The sequence below is a fragment of the Strongylocentrotus purpuratus genome, unplaced genomic scaffold (genome assembly GCF_000002235.5).
Source record: "Strongylocentrotus purpuratus isolate Spur 01 unplaced genomic scaffold, Spur_5.0 spur5_scaffold_7, whole genome shotgun sequence".
Taxonomy (NCBI): domain Eukaryota; kingdom Metazoa; phylum Echinodermata; class Echinoidea; order Camarodonta; family Strongylocentrotidae; genus Strongylocentrotus; species Strongylocentrotus purpuratus.
Genome location: NW_022145613.1, coordinates 29,454,587 through 29,477,794, shown reverse-complemented (window position 1 = coordinate 29,477,794; position 23,208 = coordinate 29,454,587). Strand labels below are relative to the sequence as shown.

At 37.0% G+C, this 23,208-nt stretch overlaps 1 protein-coding gene across 6 annotated transcripts in view; it reads left to right on the top strand.

Annotated features, from left to right (window-relative positions):
- LOC100893512 (titin homolog) overlaps positions 1-23,208 on the top strand; it is a 45,331-nt gene that overhangs the window by 14,830 nt on the left and 7,293 nt on the right. For 3 of the 6 annotated variants that reach the window (XM_030973811.1, XM_030973812.1, XM_030973808.1), the window contains 11 exons: positions 4,092-4,292; positions 7,060-7,166; positions 8,085-8,393; positions 8,933-9,143; positions 11,332-11,391; positions 14,586-14,990; positions 17,394-17,546; positions 18,367-18,579; positions 19,786-19,863; positions 20,274-20,587; positions 21,719-21,748. In XM_030973811.1, the coding sequence (XP_030829671.1) occupies positions 4,092-4,292; positions 7,060-7,166; positions 8,085-8,393; positions 8,933-9,143; positions 11,332-11,391; positions 14,586-14,990; positions 17,394-17,546; positions 18,367-18,579; positions 19,786-19,863; positions 20,274-20,587; positions 21,719-21,748 (2,081 nt within the window). Of the gene's footprint in view, positions 1-4,091; positions 4,293-7,059; positions 7,167-8,084; positions 8,394-8,932; positions 9,144-11,331; positions 11,392-14,585; positions 14,991-17,393; positions 17,547-18,366; positions 18,580-19,785; positions 19,864-20,273; positions 20,588-20,868; positions 21,058-21,718; positions 21,749-23,208 lie in introns of those variants that run through there. The other 3 variants (XM_030973809.1, XM_030973813.1, XM_030973810.1) reach the window with 3 other exon arrangements.

Here is a 23,208-nt window from a genome sequence, read left to right as displayed (position 1 = left end):
TTACCGTAAGATAATTCTTGCTGGAGTCCATGCATGGAACCAAAATCAATTTCTAATGAAAAAGTTCCTCCAAAGAACTACTTCAAACATACTCGAGACTACCATAACTGCTTGGTGAAGCCATAATTTATTCCTATTACTGTGGAGCAACTTTGGATGGACCTATGTTTGGATATTTTAGTCTTATCCCTTTAAAACTAATCTGAAATGGAAACGCTCTTCTCATTGGAAGGAACGGTAATCCAATTTCCTTTCTGCATCTTGTCTTTCTCTATCCTAACTAAGCCTGCTCACTCTCTTTCAGTTTCATTCACAATGTTTCACCCTGTTCTTAAATTCATTAACCATATTTCTTTAGGAGCATTATACTTCTAAACTCCACTTTGATGCTTTCTTTGGTATTATTTTTGCAAATCTTGCTTGATTCTTTTACTAACTGCATGATCTTAACCTATCTGTTTCAGTTTCTGCCTCTCTGCCTTCTCTTTGCTCCACTCAAGATGTTGCTACTAATGAAAACTTTGATTCCGATGATGAAAGCATTTGGGCCGGTACTATTGGAGCATTTCCTCCTACCTTTAGCAGCCTCGATAAGGATACTTATCAGGAAATCGTCAAGATCGATGAGCAGAAGGAAGACAAGACCATAAAAATCAATGATAATAGCAACAAAGATGATGCTCATCGAAATGACCCTGTGCCCAACTTGAGAGAAGATATTAGAAAAGCAGGAGAGGCAAGTGAATGTCTAAATGAGGCAGGAGGGAGTGAAATTTTGATTCTAAACCAAAACAATGAAGGGAACCATTCAGAGACCGAGGCCAAAGAAGGAAGCAAATACCAAGTACTTGTAACTGAAGGAGATGTACAGGTCCTAGAAAATAATAAAGATACCAGGGAAAATGACTATGCAGAGAAACATGATGATTACTTGGATAAAGGAAATGAGAAAGGAGCCTCTGTTACAGGTGATGACAGTATTGAGAATGTGGACAGCATTGACCGACCTAGTAACAGCAGAGAGCCATTGGATGATGGAGAAACAGTTGAGGATGACCCGGCTTTTGCCATTGATGTTCAGGTCACGTTTGTCCCTGTTTCCATTGACACTGCCATTGACAGACTTCTTGATGATGTCATTAAGAGTGTCTTTGACGACTCCTACAACAGCATCATCAGTGACATCATTGACACTGCCGTTGACCGTGTCATTGACGTTGTCATTGAGGATGCCCTTGACCTTATCATTGAGACCGATTTTGGCGAAGAAGACAAGGATAGTGAATCTGATATTGAGAATAATGTTGCCAATCCAAAAATGGGTGGTCTGGATTTAGGGTTATCCATGAAGGTTCTCAGCTACAAGAAACCGAAGCCCCTGGACTACGTGGAGAAGTGGAAGAGGAAATTGAAGCGCTCGCTCAAGGAAAAGACAGGGTCCCGGCGTGCGACTGACCTGAGAAGAAAAAGTACACAAAAAAACTCTCTCTATATAGGTTTTTATGCCTCCGTTACGAAGTAGCCGGAGGCATTATGTTTTCTGGTTGTCCGTCCGTCCGTACGTACGTCCGTACGTACGTACGTCCGTCCGTCCGTACGTCCCGTTCTCGTGATCGCGTTATCTGAAGAACCGATTGATGGATTCCTGCCAAACTTTGGTCATGTATGTATCTTGCAGAGCCAATGAACTGATTAGATTTTGGGGTCACGAGGTCAAAGGTCAAAGGTCACAGGGCTCATTATGTATGCAAAAACAGCTCGTGATCGCGTTATCTCAAGAACCGATTGATGGATTCCTGCCAAACTTTGGTCATGTATGTATCTTGCAGAGCCGATGAACTGATTAGATTTTGGGATCACGAGGTCAAAGGTCAAAGGTCACAGGGCTCATTATGTATGCAAAAACAGCTCGTGATCGCGTTATCTCAAGAACCGATTAATGGATTCCTGCCAAACTTAGGTCATGTATGTATCTTGCAGAGACGATGAACTGAATAGATTTTGGGGTCACGAGGTCAAAGGTCAAAGGTCACAGGGCTCATTATGTATGCTAAAACAGCTCGTGATCGCGTTATCTCAAGAACCGATTGATGGATTCCTGCCAAACTTAGGTCATGTATGTTACTTGCAGAGCCGATGAACTGATTAAATTTTGGGGTCATGAGGTCAAGGTCAAAGGTCATGCGGCTCATTATGCATGCAAAAATAGCTTGTGATCGCATTATCATTAGAACAGATTGATGGATTCCTCCCAAACTTAGATCATGTATGTATCTTGCAGAGCCAATGAACTGAGTAGATTCTTGGGTCATGAGGTCAAAGGTCAAAGGTCATGGGCTCATTATGTATGCAAAAATAGCTTGTGAACGCATTCTCATTAGAACTGACAGATGGATTACTATTTAACTCGGGACATCTTGCAGAGCCAATGAACTGAGTAGATGTTAGGGTCATGTGGTCAAAGATCAAAGGGTCATATATGTATATGAGAAATTGCTTGTAATCACGATATTCTGAGAACCTGTTAATGGATTACAATTGAACTTGAATTTGAACAATTTCTTCTGTTTTGGTTTGTAAAATTGCTCTATGACGGAGGCATCATTTCGACTGCGCGCAGTCGAAGTTCCATCTAGTTCATAGTGCCATCAAGCTTCTCGTCTGCATATACCTCAGTTCTTCATCCAATTTTTCATACCATTCAGCATCATCAGGATATCCTCATTTTCGTTCATGTGCAAGTCGGATTCATCATTGTTATATGTACTACATTAACATATACTGTATATACATGTATAAATCTTAATCTGCACAGTACACATATATGTTCATGTACATAGTGTATATGCTACATACTGCATTTACGTATTGATCACACATTTCACCAATTTGTGTACATGTTTTTAATCACATTTTTGTTTTTCCCTTTTCAGCTGATTTTGCATTCGCTTACGCTTGCTTGCATGTTTGGAGTGCACTCTAACATCATGCATGCAGTCGAAACTAAAGATTGATGAAAGACAATTCATTGTTTTTATCACAAATTACAGCACTCTAACCATTTATATTCAATGTATTGTTCCAGGAATACCATGCATACACTGAAAATGTACTTGTATGTTTTTTTGCACCTCATTCCATACTAATTTTGAATTCATACAAGTTTCTACCATTTTAAATAGTCATTGAGAGCTAATCATTAGGCGGTGTCACACAGAAAAATCCCTTAAATTTTGTTTTGCTTCGTTAAAGGATTTTTGAAGGGATAATTGATGACAGACAGCAATTAAGAGGATAACTAAAATCCGGATTTTCATCCTCTGTGTGACACCGCCTATAATGTGATATCGTTTTGTAATCACATTTGCATCCAATTAATGCATTACATAGTCTGTTGAGAGCCAGAAGGGCATTATAACTTGAATCATTCAACACAGGATTAGCACCATTCTAGCTCTTAACAGAAGATTTTTTAATTATACTGGGGAAACACCTTTTTCTGATCAATAGGAAAGATGTATTCTGATTTCTGAACCAACAAACAAACAGATAAAAGAAGTCATTTCAATTTTGTTCATAAAAGACACCATACACTCTTTCCATTTCCATATTTTATTTTTGTGCATCCATATATATTATGTACACATATCATTTGTACTTGTTGTTAGTTTCTTTGAATATAATCAGTTGTATAATATTCATCAAAGATAGATATTCATAAAAGAATACATAAATCATTAAAATTTACACAAGAATATCTAGTGTTCTACCACCTAATCCTTAAAAACATTACAAGAGTAAATGAACACAAATACAAACAAAATTGCAAAATAATAGTATTTTATCATATGTATAAAAATATATATTGCATATGGAATCACTGAAATTAATTTTATCCAGTTATCCAAATTTGTCCAGTAAAGAAAATCATCCCAAAATAAAAATCCTTAAAACCAGTTGATAACATAACCAGTACTTTTGGAGAAGTTAGGGTGAAATCATAATTGCATATCAATCTGTAATTAAGTGATCATCCTTACAGTGCTTCTTTTGTTTCAGGAATAATCATTTTACAATCATTCACATTTCAGATGAGTTTCTATCCGAGGCTGACGACACCAAGACGACAGGAAGGTCAGTCAAACTAGGTCAAGGGGTCATTGACCTTACAATGTCCGAACCTGCCGAGTCCGTCCGGGATAAGATGTCCGAGAAACGGAGCTTGCCTAGCTACTCCAAAAAGTCCTCCACACAAGGCTCTGTCAAAGCAGAGTCATTGCAATCTGGGAAAGGTGAGCTGTCTATAAAATGTGTTACCGCTTTGAATCTTTCCCAGTCGTTATTTATTCTTTCTTTGGTTTTCTTCCTACTTTAAACAAAATATTCACATTTCTATGTGTCTAGGCATTGTTACCTGAAACCGTTGTAAGTTCTAGTTTGCTGACATTCCATTGAAATGTGTGTATGTAAACTTCAATACAACCATCTCAATGGGATGTCTTGTACTTGTAATTATGACGGTTTTGTGAAACGCTACCCTAGCTGTTCTCTAAATTGTTGTATTTTCTATTATACATGTACAGTCAAACCTGTCCATAGCGACCGCCCAAGGGAAACGCAAAAAAGGGTCTTTTTAGACAGGTTCCTTCAGTACATGTTTCAATGAGAAACCATTTTCAAGGGAGACAAATAATGTGGTCGTTGTAGACAGGTGGTCACTAAACCAGGTTTGAGTGTATATCATCTACTGAGAGCTAGAAGGGCGTTAACCTTGGCGTGAACTCTACACGTATGTGAAGAGATAATGCCCTTCTGATTCTCAAGAGACGATTCGTTTAAAGTAATCGGCATAGCATACATGGAAAGGTTTTTTCCCAAAGATAATGTACTTGTATAAATATTGTTGCTACCTGTAATCCTCTTGGTTGTTGCATATATTCGACATGTCAAATGTGTAGATGTCTGATAGAAATAGCCTCTGGGAAACAGTTTTAAGTGTTATATTACTTCTGTGAATGTTGTACTCTTGTTACCATTTATATCGGATAAAAAAAACTTTCCTCTTTGGTCTATGTTTGTATTTGTCTTCCGTATTATGAAATTTGACATTGTATGTTGAATCAATGTCCTTGTCTTCTATTCCCGTTGCTTTGTAAAGATTTAGGTGATCTTGATGTTATGCAGTCCTTCCAAAATTTCAGCTATAAGTGGAAGGGAAAACACAGCAGGAGGGCCAGCAAAACTTCAAGAGGTAGCAGAAAATGCTATTGGAAAAAAACAAATATGCCAAATTCTAAATGCTAAATCACTGCATACAAAATTTTTGCTCGCTTATAATTTGAAACTACATGATGCTTGTGAAATGCCGGTTGCACTTTTATATGTGTGCTTGTGTTTGCCTTTGAAATATACTTTGAAATGTGGATTACGCATTGCTAAGTCTGATTGATTGCATCTGTGCAATCTTTCTCTCTCTGTGTATTATTTCATAGTACACATGATTTCTTGGTACACGTTTTCTTTCTACAAATTATATTGCTATATACATATGATGCTGTTTTTACTAGTTTGTTTGAGAGAAGTCTGTCTTTAATGATTTCAAACAAAGCTTTCCATAACAAGTGTCATTACTTATAAGCCGTCTGAACAAGTATACAGAACTGTGAAGAAGTATGGAATCATGAGAATAGTACCAAGGTCTTTACGAGTAATACTTCAAACATATCTACATTCTCTGTTGCTCTACTGAATTTTTATAAGAAAATCTGATTTCCCTAACAAGACACTGATTTTCAGCCAATACGATTATTAAATGTCCCAGTTCATGGTAGCAACTTGAAGAATATTTTTATTTTGTTGTTCATAACTTCAGTGGAGATTCATTTTGTCTTCAATTGCTTCTTATAAATTGCTTGCTTCATTTAAGTTACTAGCTTTGATGCTACATGTATCATGATACTATCATGCATAAACTATCCAGAAGAGAGATACAACAATGTACATGTACATGTGTATGACTTGACAACTTGTATTCCTTATTCAAATCAAAGCCCAAATTCTCATTTCAAGTTGAGGCTCCAAATTTTTTTCATCACAGTTGGTTTTTAAAAGCTTATGTAAATTCTGTTAAATGTCCTAATGTCATGCACATTTGTTATACTTCTATACATTTAATTTCTATTATGTTTGACTGCCTCAAGAGGAAACAACCCCCCCCCCCCCCCCGCCCCCATTTTGATAGGCTGTGAAGATGAACAACTTTAGAAAAATTATGATTGATGAAAAATTATGTAGACTTTCGAATCGTATGCCTCTTTTTTATTGTATTGCTGCCAGATTGGAATTTTTTTTAAACATTTTGTTTTTGTTTTGCCAGTAAATATGCAATGCTTACTTTTTGTACATGCTTTTTTTCCTTTTCCAATATTTAACTGCAATGTTTACAACTGAAGAAAGTGTGTGTGTGCATGCATCTACAGCAAAATATGTATCTGCCTAACACTAATATTGAAGACTATTTTTGAAGATGGTTTACTAATTATGCTTTATATTGAACTGCAATACATATACCCTTTCTGGAATCTAGAAAACAGATGAAATCTCACTTTGCAATGTAAAATGCACATAGTTTATGCAATACTTTGGTATCATAATGACAGATTTGTATTTACATGTATATTCATCAATAATGTTTTAGAAAGACATTTTTCAGGTGTAACAATGAAAAATCAATGCAATGCTTACTCCACATCTCCAGTAGATCATTGAATTTGGCAAGTGTTAATGTAAATTTACTGCAGGGTTCACTTACTAGAAAATCAAGTGAGTTTGATGATACTAGAATCTAGATATAAGTGACCATTTTTCTGCTTTGGCAAAACAGTCCTGATGCAAGAAGTGCATGATAGTTACTGAAAAAGTTAATTAATTGCAAATAATAGCTTTTCTCTCCAAGATGAAATCATACTCCTACGGCAAGTAAAACAAAATCTGCAACTGTCTCATCTCTTTTTTTCTTACAAGTCCCTGACATCCTTGTTTGTTTTTGTTTTGTTTCAGATGATGATGAGCTCGGTCAATTGTCTGATGGGGAGAAGGACGAGGAATGGCCGGGTCAAGCTGACCAGTCAAAGACTGGGAGCGTGACCGGTCAGGATGATGACCAGGTATGTAGGCTTTGATCAGTTTATAAGTCTGATGAGAAAAATTAATTAAAGCTTTGATATGAAATGGTGGTTATGTAACAAATCTTATGCAAATTCTCAACAACCGTGTGTTGTCCTTTGGAAAGGCATTAATCTACATTTTCCACTTCATACCCTGGGGAGAAATGGGGACTAGCTGGTAGGATGACGAAAGCATTTATGTTGAATTATAGTAATTGCCGTATTCCCTGTGACTATATGGTAGGAATACTCCCCAGGGAGTGGAGATGGTGCGCATTGTGTGTCAATGAATCCGATGTCCTTGGTAATAATATCTGTTGAAGTGGTAAAGAGAAATGGATTGAGATGGATGGGTTATGTGTTGAGATGGGAAGACAATGAACCTGTGAAGAGAGCAGGGGATCTGGAAATGGATGAGGGAAAGGAAGACCTTTGGTTTAATTCATGGAAAAGGTATTATAGTGAAGTAAGAAAGCAGTAAGGTTGGCCTAAATGAGGAGGATGCTTGAGACAAGAAGAAGTGGAGGGAGGGACTGTCGCCATGGCGAGGTCTCAAGCCTCATTCACTATACTAAGCTTAACCTAGCTCTTCTTTTGACACCTCATTTATGAAAGATAATTCTGAACAAACTTTCATTTAGTTTTCATTGTTTGTTTGGTTGTTATATTGGGCATCACTTGCCTTACATGGGATAAACTTCACAATGCAGTTTACTATTTATGTTTAAAGAATACAAAAAGTAGCCTGTCTTAAGTCCAAACAAAGTTAAATTTTTATGAAAAGTTTGCCATCCGGGTCCATATTACAATCTTGTGTGGTTCAAAGTGAACTTTGAAAATGAAGCTTGCTCTGATATAATTTCTTCTTTTAATTTGTAATGGTCTCATCAAATGTGCTAAATATATCATCTATTACAGCAGGCAGATATGTCATCCAAGAGGCGAAGCTCCGTGGCCGGTTCGGAGAGCGAAGTAGAAATCGAAGTTGAAGCAGCTGGAGACGGAAACGAAGAAAACGGGGGAGAACCAGGGGAGGGTGGAGACAACAATTCTGGTTTAAGAACCTCTTCTCTTCTGGAGCCTCCTGCGTCTGTCGCCGGGAGCGTGAGGTCGCGGTCCGGTTCCGTTGAAGCTCAACTTGAGCAGCTGGTAGAGGCAGCGTCTGTGATTGTTGATGAGATTATGCAGAGGCCAAAGTCTGGACGTGATCTGGCCAAGGATGCTATGGTGAGCTCAAAAGAAAAATACTCTTTGAAATTAAATGACGGTGGTATACTTGGCTACCTTTCATTTGAATCTAAAATTTTTGAGAGCGGGCTTATCTTCAACCATGGTTTCAATCTCTGTAACAGAAGTATGCACGTGTCCTCATTCCAATGAATGGGCAATGTATCTATGCTAACTCTGCATGTGCACTCATTTTTGCACATAGATGATGTTTAAAGCCCGACTGCACTACTTATAGCTACTTGCGCCCTCTATATAGCAAACAACGGATAATCGGTGACCATTGGTCCCCCATGACCCTCTTTTTCTTATGTTAATTGAGAGCTGATTTGATGAGATAACCACCTGTCAGTGACCTTGCAGGGTGGTCTAATCCCTCCTGTAAACTAGTACAGATGGGCTTTAACCCATGATTTAGAACATGATTTACATGTTTCCACCCCTCGTTAATTTGGACCATTGTTTTTTTTTAGTGGAGAGCTCTCCAGAACTGTCAAGTTCCTATAAATGACCATCTCAATTTATTATTTGTGTTTTAGATGGCAGCGGAGATCTGGTCAGCCAAGCTTGGAGAGCTCTTTGACCAGAACGATGACCCTGAGCGTGTCCGGTCAGCCCCATACAGGCGTCGGCAGAACTCCCTGGACGAAGAATCGGTCACCTCGGACATGTCCAGCAAGGGAACCAAGAGGAGTAGACGGATACACTCGGCGGAGGCTGCCGTCACTTTGCTTCGGCATCTACTCAAAGGTATGCGAGTTGCAGTGATCGTCGAAGGCTTCATGGATTGTCAAGGAGTGTGGGAGGGGCCTGGGGAGTGTTTCACAAAGACTAAGATCAACTTTAAATTGGACTTAAATATGGCAGGCAGTTCTTGCCACTGTTTGCTCTCACCATTTACTGGCATTCGTCTCTTATGGGATGAACAAATCATGGTCACAAATCTACAGAATTTACAATTTTTGATAATTCATTATTGAAGGAAAAAATGTATCTAAAGATCATAATGGTGAGAGCAACCAATGGCATGAATGGCCTGCCATAGTTAAGTCCAACTTAAAGTCGATCTGTGTTTAAAGACGAGAGTTAATGCCCTTTTCGCCCACAGCAGGTGGTATACTTGACCAAACAAAAACCAACAAGGAAAGAAACTTGAATTTGGAAATAGTGTTCCTGAATCAACAATTTGATTTCTTTTCTAGTAATAAAAATGTTGACATTTCTTCTCACTTTGCCACCAAGGTTGCCAACACGGATGTGCCCACAATGGTCTCTAGTTATGTTAGAGACTTGTGAATGGAAAATATGACAGAAAGCAAATATTATTTTTCACTACCCCTTCTGCTTCTTTCCAATCTATTTAAAGGTGGCTTCTAATGGCAAAATCATTCTTGTATGAATGAATACTGTAATGAACTGTACAATTATACGCTTGATCCTTTTTACTTATTAAGCATTTTAAAGCAGACTTGGCAGACATTTCCAATTAATTTCTTTTCTTTCAGGAGAGACGGAAACTAATGCTTCAACCTTATTTCAAATTCTTATTTATTTATTAACGACTGATTTTTCCCTTCCAGTATTAATAGTACAGTTGACAGATCTGATGATTTCAGAATGTAGGCTAGCTGTCATCTACAGTTCTTATGGCTCTTGAGTATCGATGAACTACATGCATTGTCTAGTTACCATACATTATAATATCAGTGATGTTTGAATTGTGGCATGTATTGTAGAAGAATGGATAAACCTTTCAGGATCTTCTTTGCTTCTTTATGTGGGGTGCAATAGTGTGTGGGAGGGGGAGGGGGGGGGGGGGTTATGGTGGTGATGCAGAGAGAGGAATTAAGTGATAGGATGTTGGATGATCGAGAGTGGGTCTGCTTTCTGTCAAGAATTATGTATCAAGTGAAATGATCTGTCAAGCTTATGGCTTCTATATCTATGGTGTGTCTTATAATGATGTTTAATACATTTTGTTTTCATTATAAATACCTCATTTTAAAAAGGAAAATGAAGTCATTTCTGATACTTGAAAGTATCAATACAACACTGTGATGATCAAATGTCCATATCAACTTGCCATTGGCATATAATGTTCAAATAGCTAAAGAATAACTGATGTTTTCATGATAAGTACAATAGCTATGGGGATTGTCAGGTGACAGTTTTTTAATTACTTTTTTTTTAGATATAATTTTTAATATTCATTTTTTATTACAATGTAATGAATAATTAATACAATACATAGAATGTTGAACACATGGTATATACAAGTATGCATTTTATTCACGTTTAATTATTTTTGATTTATTAATTGTGAAGGCAGATTTTCCGCAATACTGTGTGAGTTATTAAGATGAACCATTGTCCACAGAGAGTGAGATGCATAGTTTCATTCATGAATATCATACTACATGTATTCTGCTTTGCTTCTTCCCCCTGCCAATCATATATTACCGGTATATTTAAATTTACAAATATGCCCAGCTCTGAATAGTCCCCCTTATTTTTCACCTCAGACTGGCTTCTTTCCTTGTGAGCCAGTATCTATGAAATACTTGCATTCTCCTATGTATCAGTCCATCTCTATGAAAGACATATATATAACCTGACTTCCTTTCTAAGAAATGCAAGCAATCTTCCCCCCCCCCCTTTAGTCTTCTGACAATATAAACATTGTGTACTTTAAAATCTGTTGTATATCTTGACATGCATATATCCAAATTTTCACATTTTCTGTCATGTGTGAGCCTACATCAATAAAATACTATGCGGTCTTAATTCATATTTACAGGTGTGTGCAGTACTATACGTAATCGTCCTCCCCGCCTAGTTTGCTGAAAACACTTGTATATTTCTTGACTAGCTTTATATAGTTGCAGATCTTATTTCTTTCATGCTTTGCTTTATTTTTTCCCGCTAATTTTCAAAACAGCTTCTGTACCTGATGACCTAGCCTCCCTGTCTGGCGCTGATTTAGAAAGCCTTATATCCCGTATGTATCTTGCAGTTTACCGTGTTCATGCAGTGTTCTCAATCACCCACTACACACTATACGATCCAACTGCAATTCAATTTATATTTTTAAAAATGGGAATAACATTAGATCTAACATCCTAAAAGATTCAGTTTTCCCGACTGACATCCCTAATGTTTATTAGAATGATAACATCAAAAGTACTGGATATTGGAGGCCTTTCAATCAGAGAAAACGCCAAATTGGCTTCAAATCGGGGACAGGTCTTGTGTTCGATCTGATGACTGGGCCTTTTCTCTAAATGAAAGGCCTGCAGTATCCAGTAAATTAGCATTTTGATATCCTAAGGACTTTTTAGAACCTCAATCTAAAGAAAATTCTGCATCGAAATGTTCATACTAAAATTCATCGCATTTATTCCTTTATTTCATTTGATTCTATTAATTTTTTTTGAGGGGTAACATTGGATAACAGTTTGATTGTGTAGAGTGCAGTGGGTATAACATTTTTGAGCTAATTTGTGCCGTCTTTGTTTTTCCCTTGGTGCTTGGGTTTTACTCTCTGACTTGTTTTGTCTTTAGATGTTCAACAATCATTTGGTGGATGGTCTTAATCTTTCCTTCTTTCAGTTGTGTCATAGGTAACAAATCATCTACGGGACTGGTAGAGTGACTATTCTTCTTGTATGATTGAAGGAGTCGGAAACTGTCCCCATGAAATATATATATTAACATATCAAACAAAACAAAACAAACAAACAAATGAGAAAACCAAACCAACAATGTATTCCAGGGCAGTATTTCATGAAATCGTCGTAAGTACAAGTTCACCGACATCCCATTGATCGACACACGTGTTCAGTTTGAATTCATTGAGTTGCCAGTTAACTTGTACTTATGACTGTGAAATGCCACCAAGGCTTTTGATATTGAAAAGAAAAGAAAAGAAGAAAAAAAATATTGAATTTTATAAAATTTTAACAATGAAAATTTGTATGCATGGAACAACTTTTATGTAAGAGAAATAATAGTTGATTATGCTTTATAAATCTTTTATTCACACAAGTCTACAAATGTAACTGGCCTCCACCTCAAATGAATAGAAAAGTATTGAAAGGATATTCCATTGTGCTGTGTAAATTTGAATTTAATCTAAGCAGCAGTAATACCTCGGTTACACCTGTATACCGAATCCACACCAATTTTAAAACGACCAAATTTGTTGCCGTTCAGGGTAATGATATATTTGTTTGATTTAGTGTTGGTAGGGGAGATGTTTCACAAAGCCTTTTTCCAATGACATATGACAAAAATCAGTGACAAATATGCCGATAACCAATCAGAAGCAAGGATTTCACTAGCTTGTAACAAAAACTGTCAATTGCCACTGATGACAAGTTTTGTGAAACATTCCCCTGGTGTCTGTCTCATTGATGTAACTGGGGTATTAACACTAAATGTATAAATAACTTTAATACTGATATTCCTTCCTTCAGTGTAATAATATCATGGGTCTGTTTATGTCTTTTTGAGGTGTAGGTCTTTCTTTATCATTACTTTGATTATTTTAATTTTGATTTTTTTTTCTTTCTTCACTGTTCATGGTCGTATGAACCAATTTTCTTCTTCCATTCTCTCTCATTCTCTTTCCTAACTACATGTATATCTGTATAACCACATGGTCCTCCTGACTCAATCTCTTTGTGATATGTATTATGTATGTTTGTTTTTTTGCAGATGTGTTTTAAATTTTACATTGTTAAGTGTATGTGTAGTTTTTCAATTTCGGGATTGCTAATGTTTTCTTGTTTTGGAGTGAAGTACTAATGTTTTTGTTAATTGTTTGTTAATGTTTACATTTTGAATTTGTACTTCTAACCGTGTGTTTTGTCTCTATTAATAACCTTCTTACCAGTTTACTGTATAATACCCCCTTCAGGTACACAGATATTTCTAACTAGTCCTTACAGATCGCCAACTCGTAGTCAATCGCAAGCATCCGTAAATAACTTGTTGGTATCCGTAGATACTCGTCACAACTCGCAAGAACTCGCAGATACCCCTAAGGATCCGTGAAACGAGAGGCAATTTTTTTTGACATGTCAAATATCTTTTTCCGATTGTCCATGGATTGATTTTTCCGTAAATAACTCATAATAATCCGTAAGTATCGTAAACCGCTCGCAACAGTATGTAAATTTCCGTAAACTTCTCGCAAGAAACCTTATATGACTACTTTTTAACGATATGTTACGGTTAGTTTACGATTTGTTTACAGACTATTTGCGGATTATTACTAGTGCTTACATGTTGTTTATGATTTCATTTGGGTCGTGTTACGATGGCTTTGCAGATTTTTCATGTGTTATTACGAGCATTTTACGTGTAGTTACGAGTAATAACACAAATCGATACAAATACTTAACAAATTCTTACTTACTGTTTACGATTTGGGGAAAAGTATAAAAGCTGCAAAATCGTAAGGACTCCTAAATACTTACAGTAACTAACTCGTAACAACACGTAAACAGGTCGTAAAATGACCGTAAGTTTACCTGTGACAACTCGTAACAAATCTTGGAATTTTGTCGTAAATACATCATAATAACTTGTAATAATCAGTAATAATCGTAATTAGCAGGTAATAACTCGTAACAACTCTTAAATCAGTCTTAAAAGTGGCCAAACCGTAAGGATCTGTGAAAGATCCGTTAATTTTTGCAATCCTTAAGGGCTCGTTAGAAAAATCTGTGTATGTGAAGGGGGCCCATTTGTAAATTGAATAAATGAATACAACTTCTTGTTTTAATTGTAAATATTAAGAATAAATAAGGAATACAAATTTCATTGGTAAAATAGTAATTTAATTTTACATCAATGCAAATAATAAAGTTTCTCTATTTAGGTGTACGCATGCTGCATTAAATTGTTCCTCTTTACTACATGTATTATGAATAGACCAGTGAATTAATAAAACAGTGTTGAAATTTACAATGTACTTGAATCATGTACGTATTTAAATAGATGAATGACATTTAGCAGTACAGGAACAACCGAAAGATCTTTTACTTGAAGGGGATATATTTCTAGTCTGTACCTTTAGCTCAACAACTGATGTGTGATTAGAAATTCATGCTACCAACTAGAATTTGCAATTAAATTCACAAGAGCTTGAGAAAGTGAATGATTACAATACATGTACACTGGTTACAGGGGTAGCGGAAGAAAACACCAATGTGAAGATCGGTGCTGAGGTTTCCGACATGATAGAGAATCAAGACAACCTCAATGACCACGACATTGTGGTGGTCGAGGACATCACCGAAAGGAAGTTCATCGTCGAGTCCCTCGCATCAAGCACCGTGTACGGGGGCGACACAGAAGATGAAGAAGAGATACAAGAGACGAAGATGGTGGCGGAGAGGGCGTTTACGGTGAGGAGCCGGGCGTCGGTACTGGAGGAGGCTTCCGAAGGTGAAAGTGATAAGCCAGATGGAGCGTTGCTTACCCCAAAGCCACCTGCGTCTGCAGTTTCGAAGGCACCATCTAGGGTATCGTCTGGGGCACCGTCTAAGGCACCGTCCAAAGCACCATCAGTAGTAGTGGAGCCTCCAAAAGGTGAGGTAAACGCTGTGATCGCAGCGCCAACTGCACGGCCTCCTAGGGGCCTAGGGGCACCACCAGTTGCGCCACCACCTGTACCTGCGCCACAGAAGGTTGAATTGAGTATAGGGGCCGAACCGGTGAAGGTGCCGGTTGTGAAAGAGAAAGAGAGTATAGAGAGAAGTAAGTTGTTGGTGTGTGTGTATGGGTGCAGTACATATTGCAGTGATGCTCTGAAGGGATATGGTGCACTTTTTGATGCACTATATGCACCGTCAAAAGAAGATCGAGGGTAAGCACTTCAGTCAAATATTTAAGAGCCAGTCCTGATGTATGTATGGACATTACCTGTTGCACACTAGTTAAGGGGAAAAGGAGAGCAAAAACTATGGTAGGAAAGTCATGGTAGAAATACAAACATAGAATAAAAAGCAGAAGAAGGACATTTAAATTGCATGGACTGGAACTCTGCAGGGCAGCTGGTGCAAAGTCTAAATTATACTTAGAATGTAATATATAATAGGATATCTGATAGCTGGAAAGGATGTAGTTTATTGTTACAAAATATAGTGCTAACATAATGATGATAATATAATCAAAGACAAATATGTAGTATATGTCACTCTTTGAAATAGGGAAATGGAGTAAAAAGAGATAAAAGCAGTAATCAAATCTAAGGAGCTGTACACGTAAGTAAAGAATGAAAATGGTAAATGTACTTGTAGTTTGTGGAGTGTTGATGGTTTACACTGCACTGTCGATTCAATGAATGTTGATGTTAAATGCAGTGACATTGAGAAATAGGGCTGTCATCCGAATTATGATTAATTAACATGGTACCATATGGGACATAGTATTTTGGCCATGTCACATATACCATGGCACTGTGATGGTAGCACCATTACAATTATTACAGCACACTACATATAGAGCCATGGTAGTACTCTCTGTATCATGGTAGTACCTTGGTAGCACTGTACCATGTTAATACCATGGTAATACCATGAAAACCATAGTAGTACAATGTTTTTTTTTTGTAATGGATTGACAGGCCTGTTGATGACATTTACTTCGACAGAAAATTGGAGCTAGATGATGAAGTACATGGTCTGTCAAATACCTTCCTCTCTGATAATGACATCCCAAGTTTGTTATTTGGACCTTTTACTAAACCTACTGAAAGGTCTTCTGTCAACATAGAAAAATTATGTTCACATATGTCCAATTTTCCTCTATTAATGTTGACTAAAGGGATGACGGCAATAGTTTTGTATGTGATTATGTTTGTATGGTGACGGCAAGGTGACGGGTTGAGTGATTTGATTGTGTTGATTTTGAGGTCATGTTGTGAGAATTAACACACTTATTACATTAAGATATCAGATTTCTTCATATATGTTTAAATTATTCTTTACTACAGAGATGCACAGGTATGAAGTATGGTAGATAAACAAAATTTTCCTGTGAAAGTTGTGATATACAATGATTTGCTGCTAAATTCAGCCATGAAATATATGCATATATTTCTACACAGTTTTAAACATGTGCAGTTGAATAAGCATCAAGTAGATTACAAGAATAGAAAATTATATTTCTGCAAGTTTGAGCATTGAAAACTAATCTCACTGAATTATTCTTCCTCTCTTTTGTTTCAGATGCTGGTGCTGTAAATTCTACAGAATTAAAAAAAAAAAATATGTTGTCCTTTTCCAGCTTTATTCTATTTTCTTTTGAGATTAACATTTCCAATTTCAATCTCTGTTTCCTGTAGGAACATCAGGAGCTTGCCATTCCTTTTAACATCCACATCCATTTCTCTGTCGTATCGCTACATATTGTATTATTGAATGAACCAATATATTTATTCTTGGTCATATAGCACACATTTAATCAGAGCGTTACAATTTCATCCAGGAATTTAGTACATTAGAATAGAATTAATGCAATGTTGACCAACACTTCACATTAATGGATGCCATGCAGATCGAACAGCCCTTAGAAAGAGACTACTCTAAGGTTCTACAACACACCTACACTCTGGTGTCAAATGCTCTGCGGTCAATACACAAAATTTACTTTCACAAAAGCTATACCCTCAACCTCAAGTCTGAATTAAATTCCAAGTTTTAATGGCCCTAGCCCTATATCATGAATGCAGTTACGTCCGGAGAAATTGTTGCTGAAGCAAACTTTTGATATAACCTATTCAAGGTCTGTTATCCTACACATATACTAAACTTGCACTAGTGAACCACCTAAATGTATAACGATATGTTATCTTTTCAATATGTCGTCTGCTCTGAGCATGTAAAAAGTGTGTTCACATCAAATGCAGATTTAAAGGCCTTCTGGGTCTTAACAGACAATGTGAGTTCTACAAATTCACCCATGATGTGACGATTATTTTTATATCATAAGGTTCCAAATCAGCCGAGGGGAAGAAAGAAGATGCTGGTGGAGATGGTGCAAAAGATAGCGGCCCCCTCGGGTTTAGTATGACCAATCTGGGTGTCGCGGAGAAGATAGAGGCGGAGAAGACTACTCTGATTGTGAGAGCTCCCCCTGAACCAGGTAAGCACCCAGTGATATATAACCTCTTCTCTTCCATTCCTGGGGGTGTTTCACAAAGCCTTTTATCAATGACAAATTACAAAAAAAATCAGTGACAAATCTGCTGATAACCAATCAGAAGCAAGGATTTCAGTAGCTTGTAACAAAAACTAATTGTCACTGATGACAAGTTTCCTCCAACCTCTCTCCATTTTTCTCCAAATCTTCCCCTTTCCTATTGCATCCTCTGGTCCCCAAGACAAATACCTCTCTACTTTTTTTCAATTTTACTGAATACCTGATCATCATGATTGATGATTCTCTTAATTTGTTTGAGATGATTTTATGTCTTTCCCTGACTGTCTTTGTCTCCTAAATGTGATCTCCGACTTTACATGTACATATGTATGTCTCCTGCCATCTTTTACTTCAAATCTGTGGATTCTCTTTTTTTCATTCTCTATGTTCTTTTCAATTTACTTTAGCCTCCCCCTCTCTCTCTCTGTCTATCTATCTCTCTCTCTCTCTGTCTTTCTCTGTCTCTGTCTCTCTCTTTCGCTCTCCCCTCCATCTCTCTCTCTCTCTCTCTTTCTCTGTCTCTGTCTCTCTCTTTCGCTCTCCCCTCCATCTCTCTGTGTCTCTCTCCATCTTTACATTTCTCTCTTTCTCTCTCCCTGTCTCTCTCCCCTCTCTCTCTCACCCTCTCCCTCTCCCTTTCCCACTTTCTCTCTCTCTCTCTCTCTCTCTCTCTCTCTCTCTCTCTTCCTCCCTCCCTCCCTCCCTCCCTCTCTCTCACCCAACATGCAACTCTCAAACTTCATCTTTTTCTTTCTTCCCATAGAGAAACCTGCCGATGACGCCGACGCCAAGCTCAACGACGAGCTCGCCAAGATAGTTGCAGAGACCGGACTCCTGGAGAAGAGGGGATCCAAGTCCAAGAAGGGCAGCATGAGTACCAAGACCAGTACCAAGAGTAACAAGAGCTCCAAGAGTTCCAAGAGCAAGAAGGGGAAGGATGGGGAGGACGAGGAAGACAAGGATGCCTTTATTGTCAGTAAGTTGTTGTTGTTTTTGTTTTTATTGGCGTGTATCATTCATTTATGAATATTTATGCCGTTTCATAGGATCCACTAGGCTTGGATAGAAAAAGTAGCACATTTTACCCTCTCTATCTCTCTCTCTCTCGTTTGCCTCTGCATCGAAGGCTGGTAGGAATGTTTCTCTTTCTGATAACATTACCGTAACTCTCTGTGTATAAGGCTCACATGTGTATAAGGCGCACCCCTATTTTGAAGGGGGAAAAAAAAAATTGTTTTGTTTTTGTTTGTTGTTGTTGTTGTTTCCAAAACGAAAAAACACGTGTGGGGAAGGACTTTCATTTAACATCGAGGTGCAGTTGAAGGCGCCGATTTGTGCTTGTGAACTTGTCACAAATAAAAGTAACAATGTCGTTTTTAGAAGAATGTGTAAGATCATTAATGTAAGTTAAAAACCGTAGAGTACCTAGGATAAAACCTTGTGGTACGCCGAAGCAAAATTGGAGGAATTATTATTATAAACTACATATTGAGATCTATTAGAGTGGTGAGTCAACACACCGATTACCTGGTACTGAGCTGGGAGACATTGCCAGGCATAGCGCCATAAATCGAAACTAAATTATTATCAATTTTTTTTTTACCTGTGTATAAGATGCACCCCCTGACTTTCAATTTTTTTCGGCGGCATAAAAGTGCGCCTTATACACAGAGATTTATGGTACTAACAATAAGAATAATGATCGTAATAATGAACGATAAGGACAGATGGTTCTGGTATTGTATAGCACTCATATCTGGCACATTGCCACCTCTGGTGCTCATTTATTATTAATCCAATGTTAGCATGGCTGCCATTACAGGAATTCATTCAAGGAATTAATTCCTGCCAACGTGTGCATTTCCAATGAGGCAACATACAAATATCTGTACTTTCAGGGGAGCTTATGTACAACAATATGCCAAATCAAATGAGCCTGTATTCTACTAGACTTTAAATCTGACATTGGACTTCTGTTCGAAATCAAGTTTAACAAAGGAAGTCAGTCTGAGGTCCAAGTTTTCCTTTTGTAAAATGTGATTTTAGACCAACTGTAGGCTTTTACTAGTTTGATTAGTAGAGTACAGATCATTTTTTATGAGGTATTTAGTACATGGGTTTCACCTAGATTGTTTTCTCTGATTAGATTTCTTGAATTGTTTTATCTGTTTGTTTTATGCAGGTTTGCCCAAAGACAGTAAAGCAGACATCCTTCTCTACAAGCCTATGACTCCAGAACCTCCGAAAGAGGAACCAAAGCGTGAGTGGTCATTGCTGTTATACAAAAACGTATTAATATCTGTTCAAAGAAAATTCAGTGAATGTAATACAGTAAGGTTTATGCATTGGATTGGAACTTGAATATAATTTTTTTTTATTTTTTAAAGGATTATCTCCTCGAGTCTTGCGAGGAGGCGCGATAGCTCAGTGGGTAGAGCAGTGGTCTCGTAATCCGGTGACCCGGGTTCGAAACCAAGGCAATGCGCTAGTGCCCTTTGGTAAAGCATTAATCCTCATTACCAGGTCCCTCGGAGAGGACCTAAAGCCGTCGGCCGCCTGGTTGCTTACTTACAATTTTCATTATCCTAACATCAAAGATTTGAAGAAAAAGCTTAGAAAATTGTCTTTGCAAACAAAAAAATTGTATTTAAATGTTTCCAATCATTATAGCTCCACCAAAGGAGAAGAAAAAGCCGATCCAGAAGAAGACCAAGAAACCGGCTCCGAAACAAGAGAAGCCCAAGAAAACCAAGAAGCCGCCCAAAGAACCATCGGAGAGTCCCAAAGACAACAAGCAAGTCGAGGAGGAGGAGGCCAAATTGAAAGCAGAGAAGGAGAAGCAGGAAGAAGAGGAGAGGAAGAAGAAGGAAGAGGAGGAGAAGGCTGCTAAGGAGGCTGCAGAGAGGGAAGGAGAGGAAGACGAGGAGGAAGAGGATGAGGGGAGGGCCTCGCCGGAATCTCCAGAGTTCATCATTGTTCAAGACGTAAGTTGTTCACTCTTTCCGTTTCTGTTCTTTTTGTCCCTCCTTGCTTTCCTCTCTTCGTTATCTTGCTTTTCTCTCTTCGTTACAGACGATTCCATTCTGATTCTTAATTTTCTTTTGGTTTATATTCCGTTGCGTTGTACGTTGGATATGTCAAATCATCGCCGTTTTGAGTTAAGATATGTACACAGTCATGTATTTTCATTTCTCATGATGTACTTAAAGTTGATAATTTCTGTATGTCTTGTACTTTTTCCCTTTAATTTATTCTACATGGATAGGGTGAATATGTGTACCCGGTATGTGTTGTATGTCTTTCTGTATTTTATAACTTAAAGTTACTTATACTCCAGCATCTATGTTTTGTCTCATACATTGTTTCTGTATTGAGTGTTATATATCATGCCAAGCTCATCATCCTTTGTTTATGGTTCATTGCATATTTTTTATTCTAGCACAAAAGGATTATATATGTTATACTGTATAAGGTCATTTGTGGAGTCTAATGTGATATTCTAATATGCCCATTTTGTATAACTTTTGTTGAACATCATGGATAATCCAATCAACAAACTATCATGAACTGGAAATATTTTTCTTTAGTGTTGAATTATACTTATAATCTTTTGAAAACATGGGTGTTTGGAAGTTGCAAGTAGCAAACATTTTTGATTTTACATATATTTATGGATTGTATAATGTACTGCATACACATGTTCAAGTTTCACTCAGTCTAATGATCACATGTTGCACATCAATTTGTTACATAGAGTTGAGAGAGAAGAGAGAGAGAGAGAGAGAGAGAGAGAGAGAGAGAGAGAGAGAGAGAGAGGAGAGAGGGGGGGGGGGGGGGGGGGAGAGAGAGAGAAAGAAAAAAAGAAGAAAAGAAGACAGAGGCAGGGAGAGTCGAAACTGAGAGAAAGAGACAGAGAAACAGAGACAGGGAATGGAGGGTTGAGGTATTGGGCCATCTGGAGAATAATTAATTAACATTGTAATTCCATACATGGTCATGCAACGGTATGAATGCATATGATCATGTCAATTTCATTTTCATGTTTTACAATCATTCCATTTGCACTGATGCATTTGCCATTCCTTTCCACACCCACTCACTTTGCATTCATACAGGAATTCTCCGATTCTGATGAAGAGGAACAGGTATGTATACCAACTCGCTTTTCCATATCAATAATACATGTATCAGCCGGCAATCTTGAAAATATTTTCATTTTGATGGTAGAAAGCCATTAGCAGGAGAATTCATACTGTATTCAAAAATTATTTTTATTTTATATTACAAAAAAATAATCAGACAAATTTGCATTTCGCAGCTACTATACAAAATAGCATCTACTGCGATGTGATGAAAAACAAGAAAATGATAGAAGAAGCTGCTAAAAGAATTTGGCTGGACAGACAGCAGTATATGGTAGAGTTACAGTACTTTTTTTTTGGGGGGGGGGGGAGGGGGCTGGCTGGGCAATGGCAGAGTCTATGGTTAAAGGGGTTTTTCATTTGTTTTGTTTTCTACTTGGGGACCTATACTATTTACAATGACAACAAGCTCCTATGTAGCTCCTAATTATTATAGGAATTACAATCAGTAACAAGACAATTTAAATCTCCTGTAGGTAAAATGGCAAATACAGTGCTATACGTTTACATTTGCTTACCATATTTAAAACAAAAAAGATTTAGGAGGTGTAATTTATATATTATGTTGTAGATTTATTGTATATTTATAAAAAAGATAATATCATGATTTACATTTAATGAGACTGAGAATATTTATTTTGATAATGTATCACAAAGCAAGTCAATTCCAAAATAATTTCTAATCATTTAGTGTATATGTTGCATGCTTTAAAAGATATTTGGTATTATGTTTTGTATAATGTATGTTTTTTGTTTTAATATTAATCCTGCATAAATTTAATTTTACCATCATTGAAATGCATGCATTTCTACTTTAATCGCGAATTACGAAAATTCCAAATATATATATTTTGTTTTCATTTGGTGTATTACCTTAGAATGAGGAGATTTTTAAAGAAGAAAGGGAAATAATGCTATGTTACTGAAAAACAGTCGTTTATAAATTTTGTTAACTTTCAATTTTAAATCTGTAAGATGTTTTAACAATTTGACAGGTAGAATATAAAATGATAAAATTCTTGCAAATTTCACCTTGTGTACTGTCTTGGGTGCACATTTGATATGCTGTTTTGTTAGGGTTGTATTTTGATTGAATACTTACTTTAAAATTCTAATCTTTGGAAACAAGAAAGAAATTCTGTAATTTTATTTTGTTGTGTTTTGATACATAAATATAGTTAGATGTGTATTTGTATTGTAATTAAACAAAATAATATAGATATAATTATAATACAAAATGTAGATGTTCATAACGTGATGGTAGCAACTCACTATGTAGTGTTTTCATTGTGATGTTAGTCTTGTCAAACTCAAGTAGTTTTGTTTATTCAAGTTTGAAGTTGTATAAATCAAGTGTACATGTATATAATCCTGAGTTTTTGTTGTGAAAAGGTATGGTATCCAGTCAAAAATTGTCTTAGAAATAGATAAACGTACTAGGTAAATTTAGCTCTGTACAGCAC